Below are 10501 nucleotides of genomic sequence, written 5' to 3' on the forward strand. Positions count from 1 at the left end.
CTTCAATCATCTGGGAAAGCAAATTAGGTAAATTCATCTTTTACCTTTCTGTTGATCAGAAAACAATGGAAGTCAGTATTTTGACTGATGAGTATTTCAGAGACCAAAAACAAAGGTTTTAATGTTCTATTACAGTTCATGAGAAGCTAAGTCAAGCACAATGTCTACCTGTTGGAATCTGTCTCTTTTTTTCAAGAATTTTTTTCGAAAGGGAATGTACACTCACCAGAGAGAGAAAGACAGAGGGAAAGTGAGAAATCACCCCCAGAGGAGATAGCTATCCTGCAATTCCTTCTCCTCTATTTTCCTTCTGGAATGTTGGGCACACAGACACACATGCTCGATGTGTTTTTCAGGCTACCAGGTCCAGGACTCGAACCTGTAGAGTCAACCATGTGGGAACCAGCACCTTAAGCACCATGCCACCTGCTGGCCTTAAATTTTGTCCCTTTTAAATAAGGGTAAATAGTATATGTTGGCTACAAAGATAAAGATGGATAGTTTTCCTTCATGGGGGAATTCATGAGTTTTTTAATGAGTTTATTGAATCTATTATTCAAAGAAATGAAATATAAATTTCCCAGTACTTCAAATTCAATTTTGTTTTGTCAAATCTGATGTACTCACCAAGAAGGAGGTGAGATTTAAAAAAATAAAAATTTACATTGTGCAAGTCCCTAACCAGTGGCTCTCAACTCTGGAATGCTTTTTGAAAATACAGATGAATTTTTGGAATGCTTTTTGAAAATACAGATGACTGGACCCCAAACCAACTGGGTTAAATCAAGATGGCTAGGAGTGGGTCCCCCTGCAAACCACTTTTTCCCAAAACAAACAAACAAAAATGCCCCAAATTTAGTAGGCACTCAACAAATGTTAACCCTTTTTCCTGACATTATTTTTTTTTCTTTTTTTTTTCTTTTTCTTTTTTTTTTTTTTTTTTTTGAGAGATTTTCATTGTAGGGCACGTGCGCTCGCCAGACAGACAGAGAGAGACATAGAGACAGAAAGCGAGAAATCACCCCCCAGGGGGGATGGTCACGCCGCAATCCCTTCTCCTCCATTCTCCTCTCGGGATCTTGGACACGCACGCACACACGCCCGGCGTGAGTTTCAAGCCACCGGGTCCGGGACACGAACCGCGGTCGACTATATGGGAGTCCAGCGACATAGCCATTACGCTAACTGCTGGTTCCTCTGACATTATTATTTAATTTGAGATCAACACTAAGACGAGATATTTAAAAAACGCAGCATAGTCCAAGCTTCTACTGAAATAATGAAGCAAGTAAAAATAATTACCATGAGAAAGGCTTATTTAAAGAAGGGTTTATGCAGGAGAAACATCTTTCTTTGAATTTTGATTTAAAAAGTATGTTTAATGGTCAAAGAGAAAGAAGGCATCCCAGGAAGGAAAGGTCACATGAACAAAGGAAAGTAGTAAAGGTTGGAGGTGATGAGTGGAGCAGGTTAAAGAGACCAACCTGGCTACTGGGACAAGGCCAAAGGGGTGAGCAGTGTGCAGTGTGACTAGAAGCACTGAATCTGGTTGAGGAATGAAGGTGTGAAAGGCCAAACGGAGTATTTCCAATCGACCTGTAGTCAAATGGAATAATTAAGGTCTTCCTTATAGCTTGGTGATATGATGAAAGCTCCATTCTAGGAAAACTCATCTAGCAGTGGTGGATAAGACATAACAGAATGGAAGGGACTAAAGAGAAGGCTCCTGCTGCTAGATGAGTATAGCAACAGGTAATGTCACCAGAGTTTTCACACTTCCACCATCATCTTCTCATCCATCCTCACATCATCACAGTTCACCATGACCACCGCAAGTGCTCAGAGTCACCACATTGCTGCTGCATCTTTCCAGGAGTCTCCATTAGATAGTTCTGAATAGTTCTGAAAAAAATTAGCTAAACTTGAGGAAATGCCTTGATCTTTTTATTATATAGTTGATGTCACAAAAGAGAATAATGGTTCTGGTGGCTCTCAAATTCTACTTCTAAAAGTAGGGCTCCCAAGCTCTCAGCTATACCACTCTGTGTGATTAATTCCTTCACTGTTCTATCCAGCAGCAGACAGACATAGCGAGAATGTTGTTATCTACTGGTTATCTTGGTTTTGCCAAATGGCAGATTTTAAATGACTAAAAATTTTCTTGTATACTTCCCATTAAGAGGTAGAGTCTATTTCCCCTTCTTTGGAACTTTGATGGTCTTGGCAACTAGTTTAACCAAGGGAATATGGCAAAAGTGACATTCTAGAACTTCTAAGACCATCCCAGAAGAAGCCTTGCAGCTACCTTGTGGGTTTTTGTGTTTGCTCTTGGAACACTCGTATAACTCAGTCGCATGCTATAAGAAGGTTAAGACACCTGGCAAATCCAAGTGTGGATGCTGCCATGAACAGCTCCAGCTGAATATCCAGTCAACAGTCAGCATCATCTGCCAGCCATGTGAGTAGCCACGTTGACATCTAAACAAGTTGAGCCTTCAGATAACTGCAGCCTGTCGACTTCTAACTGTAATCCCACAAGATTCTATGTGAAAACCACCCAACAAACAGAATAATAAATTCCTTTTAAGCTACTAAGTTTGGGGATAATTTCTTTAAAAAAAATATTTATTCAATTTCATTTGTCATTATTCTTTTTAAATTTGCTATAAGGTGAAAGAGAGAGAAAATGAGAAAGCAAGCCACCCAATATGGGAAAGGAACCATGTTCCACCATGTGGGAGTCCAACATCTTAACCACCACGCTACCTACTGGCCCCTGCGATGGTTTCTTACATAGCAATGCCCCCCTTTGACCAATATCTCACTTAAAGTGAAATGGTGCAAAGAAGTCTGTCACATCTTTTCCCATATATCATGAATGGGCTTTTGAGACATATGCTTGAAAGTCAAAGACTGACCCTAACATCTGCTCTCATTCTGAAATATGGAAACAGAGGCTCAAGTTATGTGACTTGATTAGGTAATATAAGACCTCATACTTGAAAATAGACTTTAAAATTATAGAAATGCTGCTCAAATCAGCTAAGAAAACTCTACAGTATGTTTTAATTTACCCAATTTACAATTTTTACTTTGGAATAAGCATTGGCAAACTTTTATTATACAGGGCCAGACAGTAAATACTTCAAATTTTGTGGGCCATATGGTCTCTATGGCAACCATTCAGTTTTTAAGGCAAACTCACCTATAGAAAATATGTAAATAAACTGGAATGACTCTGCTCATGATTTAAAGATCAGACTGTCTTTTTGTTTCAGACCCAATATAACTATATTCTTGATTCAGAGCACCTATACTCAATCCAGCCTTAGGTGAGTCTACTAAAGAAAATGGCCAGAAGTCATCATTTTTATTCTGTACATAAATGTTTTCATATAAGTTACTGACTCTACATATTTTCATTTAAAAAGCATTGGAAGCTTAAAGTCTTAAAGAATAAGAAATTTTGAGTCTTTTCAAGAGGACTTGTGTAAATGTATATATTATATATTCTATTTCTGATGGTCACTTAGAATTAATAAAATTAATGTGGGTGTGCTGGATGAATGTGAAACCAAAGTGAGAAACCTAGTTCATCTTTGTAATATTTATAAACAAGAAGGCAATTAAGTATTCAGCAATATATACAAAAAGACTTCAACTCTTTTGTTTCTTATTCTTTTTGTTTCCTGTATGCTTTGGTTCTGAAAGAAAAGTCTAAAAACTTATAGAAGGTTTTTGATCTTTGACTTCAGAGAGAATTTTAGTGCCTTAAATTTACTGTTCACATAACTCACAAAAGTGTAGCTGGTTGACAAAATGAATAATGCTATTAAAAATGAAATCAGTTATGGTTACTTTATATAAAGTGATGAATCACTCAGCATTGCCAAGTTAAGTATTGACTGGAGGCTAAAAAAGAATGAAAGGGGGAGAATTTATTAAAAGTGGAAACATTACTGAAAGTAAAATAAAATATTTTGGAATAAAATATACAAGGGTCTGGTAAGCTTGTTATGTGTTAAGGCAAAAATCCAATTTCTTGCTAAGAGTATAAAATAGAAGCATGATCTAATGAAGTCTTAAATGAGGATTCTAACAAGCAAGTTTAGATAAAAATCATATTGTTTCATTTTACAATTTGCCTTTTTATTCCTAGCAGACTTCAATGCATTTGAACAAAAACTTGGTTATTTAAACTGACTTAAAAGTTGTGTATTTTCATTGTATACATAAAAAAATTACTGTAATTAAGAAAAAAAAATGTATTCAGAGCCTCTCCAAACACAATAAAAGAACAAATATGGCATAAAGGACCACGAATGAAGAATAAGGGAACAAATATGGCATAAAGGACCACGAATGAAGTCTCCTTTATAGATACAAGGTGGTTTGTAAAGCTATGACAACGTCAGCAACAGAAATATGATGGTAAAAAGCAGGTTGAATGAGGAGTAACTGAAGTACTTACTGCTCACCCAAGAACACATTTGTCTAAATAAAGAGGATAATATTTCACTTCTATAAAACCTTTTGCTATTTTCATAGCAAAATTCTCAAAGCATTATGAACACAACAATTAAACAGAAACTACACACGGTCATCATATCCTTTACTTATAAGTGAGTACCATTTCTATCACTGCTCAGCTGCAAACAACCATAAAAATCTTTCAGCAAAAAGAGACTTTTTCTAGAGGAACTAAAACAAGAAGAAGATGGTATATTCAAAGAGGAATATAAAAGAGCTTAATGCATAGCTTAAATTCCAACATCTGAGCACACTGATGGTAAAAAATGTGAAAAAAATCATCCTTGAGAATACCTTTAAGTTGCCCAAAATACATCTTTTGGCTTCATGTGGTGTAATCCTGAGTCTTATGTTTAATTATGCATAAGTTCATACTGAATTTCTGGGTACCCTAACCATTGTAACTTTTCAAATTATCCTCAAATCCTTAAAGTGAATAAGAATTGAGTGGGAAGTTTTAAAATGTTCCTACTCGCCTGCTATTCACTGCCAAACTTCTCTTAGAACCTGAAGGAGTTTATTAACTTAGGGACCATATAACAATTTGTTCAGAGCCAATTACTCATGAACTCTATAAAATATAGTGATGTGTTCCTTTAAAGAGACATATTAATTAAACTACAAAAATATACAGATATTCTTTTTTTTTTTTGAGAGGTTTTTGCTGTAGGGAGCATGTGGTAGCCAGAGAGACAAAGAGACAGAAAGCGAAGAATCACCCCCCCAGGGGGGATGGCCATGCTGCAATCCCCTCTCCTCCTTTCTCCTCTTGGGATCTTGGGCATGCACTCACACGTGCCCAGCGTGAGTTTAAGCCTCCAGGTCCAGGACTCGAACTGCGGTGGACTACATGGGAGTCCAGCACATAGCCATTATGCTAACTGCTGGTCCCAATATACAGATATTCTAAGAATATGATTCTGGTATAACTACAAATTCCACCCAAGGATGGTTGGGGTATTGGCCTGAGTAAAGAACTACTAGAATGGGTGCCATCATTGTCCTGTACTAAATCTCCTACTCTTACTGTCTGTTTCTGGACCAGTATTATCAAACGTCAAGATTAAAAGATTTAATTTGCCAAAACAGATCTAGAGCACCGTGCCAACAATAAAAATGATAAACTCTGGGAACCAGCAGTTGGAGTAATGGCTATGTCACTGGACTCCCACCTAGCCGACTGTGGTTCGAGTCATGGACCTGGTGTCTTAAACTCCCGCTGGGCACACGTGCATGCGTGCGTGCCCAGGATCCCGCCAAAAGACAATGGAGGAGAAGGGATTGCGGGCGTGGCCATCCCCCCCAGGGGCCAATTTCTCATTTTCTGTCTCTCTGATTCTCTCTGTCGTTCTGGCCAGTGCATGCACCCTATAGCAAAAACCTCTCCAAATAAAAAGATAAAACTCTGTCCCCTCAGATTATCAAGTCTTCAGTTAGGCTGGAATCCCTATGTTGAGGACAGATCTCTCCCCCAAGTACCTAAAAGGTTAAGAGAAACTATTTTATTTCACACCTTCAGGTGTGTCAATGAAGGAGGGAAGAACAGTGTCACGAATTAATAGGTAAACAGTATCTAAGACTTGGAAGAAGGACAAAAAACTTAAATGCACATAAAGTATTAATGGCAAGAAATAACCCTGACCAGGTACTGGAAAAAATACTCTGGATCGTCTACTTGTGTATTATACAGTACAACTTACTGGCAAAATCACTTTTAAAAGAAGAATATTTCTACTCCTTTATGCAACATGAACACTGGCTTTCCAATCTTTTCATATGTGGCACAAGAAAAGATTAAATAAATTATTTTTATATCAAACATTTTCTAAAATATTTAATATAATCAATGTCATTAAAAAGCAAGACTTTTTGTTCTAACTATCTTGACAAAAATTGATAGCCTAACCATCAATTGGAAAACTGATGAGGTTCTTATAACTAGAGGAAGAGAAAATTTTGAGCTGTTTACATTTCAAGGTCTTCTTTTATATATAGCAACATGAATATTTTAACCCAGCACATTATTTTCCAAATAATGTCATTAGTGAACTTTTGGTGAAGGCTCTCCAGCAATTTACTCACAAATTGTCCTTGTTTCCACTAATAAAGTATAACAGAGCCAAGACTTTTTGTTTTTTCAGATCCAAATCCTAGTGGTGAATCTATTTACTATCCATTATTTTACTAAATATGCCCCCTCCTTTGAAGCCTTGAGGAATAACCTTTGATTTCTAAAGTACAATTTTTAAACTACTCTACATAAACAATTTGACAACATACAGCTTAGATATTCCTTTTCTTAAGTTTGCCAGTTTTCCAGGATGAAGCAAAGACAGCTATACTTTCACCCACAACCTGGAAATCTATGTTCCTGTTTAACAGTCACTTCCCTTCAGATATGTCTGATAAAAAGATAGTCAATTGCTTTATAAGTTGAAATATAAAAACATTAATCAATACCATCATTTAATGGATTATTAGTTCTATTGGTTCTATTCACCGCAAGAACTCTTTGAACCTAAAGATATTTATTAACTTAGGGACTACATAAAAGTTTGTTCACAGTTTACATTCATGAACTGTGTAAAATATATTGACATGTTCATTTAAATAAAGAGATATATTAACTGGACTACAAAAATATATAGATATCCTAAGGATATTGTTCCGGTATTCACTATGAATTCCACCAAAGGTTGGAGTGATGGCCTAAGCAATGAACCACTAGAATGGGTCCCATCATTGTCTTGTCCTGAATCTCCTACTCTTACTGTCTGGTTCTTGGCCAGCATCATTAACTTCAAGGTTACAAGATTAATTTGCCACAACAAATTTAAAGAACCCTGTTAGCAACAATACAGATGTATGGCAACATGTAATTTGATAATGAGGATATGTAATTTTAACGTGATAATTATGATAATATGTAATTGATTACCCCATTATTCCTCATTAGTTTCTCATTGTCAGTGAAAGACTAACCTAAAGTAGAAGCCTGAGGATTTGGAGCAATTCATTTCTCTTGCATAAATCCATAAATGGTTTAAGTGATACTTGGGACAAAACCAAAATGATCAAGTGAAATAGTTTTTTTCATTGTAGAAAAAAAGGTGGAATCCCAATAGCTACCTCGCTGCCCTATTATGAGGATTAAAGAGGGTAACAATTGTGAAAACTCATGGTAACCCGTAAAGCATAGAACATGAAATGGAAGCTCCACAAGGGCAGAGATAGTATTTCTTTTGTCCACTGATTATGTCAGTGCCTGGAACAGAACCTGACACACAGGAGGCATTTGGTAAGCACTGGCTGAATGAAATGTATGTTATAATTAATAATAACAAAAATAATGAAGTAAAATGCATGGAATAGCATAAATTCCTAGTTAAATGCTGCTATATTTCACCAATGCACTTAAAAATAACCCTGGGTGTTCTTATTCAACATTTAGAGTGAAGTTTTTTCTCAGATTAAGATTAAGAGAAAAGTGACTTTAATAATTTCAATAAACTGAACTGAAATTATTAAAGTCACATTTTGTGATCCACTCCCAACTAGTTGGGTGTTCACTGACATTTCAGAAAGAGATTTTGCTATCTTTCTGAAAACAATAACATCTCTTTGATGCTTTCTACAGAACATCAATCAGTATTTCAGCCTCCTAACTTCTGGGTGATAGCTACAATTGTTGGTACTCATTAAAATTTCACAATTCCACATTGAATAAAAGAATTCCTACAACATTTGGTAAGACAAGACTCTGTCTCTTAAATATAACTTGAGCAATGTTCAGAAAACTACATTCTTTGTCAAATTATAAAGACAAATGTAAATGTTGGTTTTAAGGAGCATACTTGTGAACACAAATTTACAGTTTTTAATTTCCTTCTTTAGATATTTTTCCCATTTCAAAAATTAGGTTCATTCTTTACAAAAAAAATTTTTTTGAAATGAAAGGTTGCTCAAATTAACCTAGGAGAAACATTAAATCTTCAATGAGGATTGAATAAATTATTTGGAAAGATATATACTTAAACTATATTAGAATACTTCAAAGAAAAATATAAATTCTCTATCCTCTTAATTATTCCAATAAAGTCTTTTTGGGGCCTTTTATCATGGCCCATTTCAGCATTTGCACTTATTACACTTTAGTAAGTGTACAGAAATGAATGTTCTTGAAAATTAAAAAAAATGTAATTAGGAAATATCTTACCCATTAATTGTAATTTTGAATAAAACTAGTTAAGTATATAAAATCATTTCTAAGGATTATTGGAAATCTATATTTAGTTTATTTAAATTTTATCTGTAAAATTTGCAGAGGTTAAAATTAAGTAACTTCATAGAAAACGTGATTATGAGGAATTTTTTAATTCTTTAAAAATAGCTTCCGTGAACACAATGCCAAACCACCAAAAGTTAGGCAAATCACCAATTTTTCTTGAAAATACTTTTATGAGCCACTATTTATTTTTATTTGTTGTCTATGTGAATTTGCTTTACACATTTATAATTGTTCTAATAATTCAAAGAGAACAGAGTGGCCCACATTTCTAAGGCATGTAAATTTTGCCCTAACTGTATTTGTTACTCTCCCAGATTGCAAAAAAGGTCTCCAGCATTCAGATTTTACACTATGTGAATAAGACCGGTGTTCATATAATTATATTTGTTCCATTCTGTTAGTAACCATTTCAAACTGAAAGCCCAGGACAGGTTCTAAACATGTTAAATTCTATAAAGCCATTAGCAATAAATTTGATCCGGCAGTTTGCTGGGACAATGGAAACTGCTGAAAAAGCGTCTATTAGTCATTCTGGACAAACCCATCGGGATTAAAAGAATTAGTTGAGATCGTCTAAGGACGCAGCCAAAAAAAATATTTTTTAATCCAATTGGATCTCAGTTTTTTAATCTCTAAGAGGCTTTTTCCCTTTTATCACGGTCCGGCAGCTCCTCCATAAGTTTTAGCTAACATTTGACTAAGCTATCCACATCCTTCTACCCAGCCCTACTAGTTAGGTTTTATGCAGAATTAAACCCAAACTGCCCTTCTTTAAGTAAATTCTCATTTCTTGGTGAACTTCCTGCCACAATTGTCAATTCAGCTGCTGCTTAGTTCTGCGCTAAGATAAAGTGGGCCTTGCTTTCTTTGCGCCCTAAGTGATCCAAAAGGAGCGGAGAAAGCCAAACACTTGGAGAGACTCTCCATCCAAGAACCTTGACGCGCGCCCTTGAAGGACCCGAGCGCCACTGCAGTTTGCGTGGCCCCCAAAGCGGGCAGAGCAAAGCTCTCCATGCCAAGAACTTTCCAGAGAGCTGGTGTCCCGCGAGCAGGCTAGAAACGCAACTCAGGAAACGCAGTAAAACTGGTCCAGAGAGCCCAAAGGATCTCATAACTTGGAGTTACTTTTTCAATCCAGGGCTGACTTCGGGGTTCCCCATTAAGGCCCCAAACTCAAGGTAGCCCTACCACCTGTTAAAACAGAGACGAGGAAAATAGCTGAGGGGATGGGGCCAAAAAAGATTTGCAGAAGTGTCGGTTCCCTCTTTATTCCCGAAGTGGCATCTCACTCAAGCTCAAGACGCTCCAGGAAGGTCGCAGGCCGCGCTCCGTCTGCGCCCCCAGATCCCGAGGTGGCGCTGCCGGGGGTCGCCCGGCGCGGAGGGGAGGAGAGAGCGGGCTCACCTGGGGCTGAAGGCTGGAAGGCGCCGTCTCGGTCCCCGGGAGCCCGGCCTGCCAGCCTCGCGCCGTCCGCCGAGGGGCTGAGCACTTGAAACGCCCACCTCGTGCCGTAGGGCGCGCCGGTGGGGCTGACTTGTTCGGCCGCAGGGCACAGCTTGAGGGGCACCGGGCTGGCGGGCAGCGCCCGGAGCTGGGCGCCGGCGCCGGGGGCTAGCGCGGACGCAGGGCCGTGCGGCGGCGACGGCTGCAGCCCGTGCGCGGGGGGGCCTCCCGCCCGCACCG

At 37.8% G+C, this 10501-nt stretch overlaps 1 protein-coding gene across 1 annotated transcript in view; it reads right to left on the reverse strand.

The window, feature by feature from the left end:
• Positions 1–10501, reverse strand: part of DBX2 (developing brain homeobox 2) — a 47722-nt gene that overhangs the window by 37055 nt on the left and 166 nt on the right. The window contains exon 1 of the mRNA XM_027768325.1: positions 10223–10501. This exon is cut by the window's right edge and continues 166 nt beyond it. Coding sequence (XP_027624126.1) covers positions 10223–10501 — 279 coding nt within the window. The remainder of the gene's footprint in view (positions 1–10222) is intronic.

Source organism: Tupaia chinensis, unplaced genomic scaffold, assembly GCF_000334495.1.
Source record: "Tupaia chinensis unplaced genomic scaffold, TupChi_1.0 Scaffold145870_1, whole genome shotgun sequence".
NCBI classification, from domain to species: domain Eukaryota; kingdom Metazoa; phylum Chordata; class Mammalia; order Scandentia; family Tupaiidae; genus Tupaia; species Tupaia belangeri.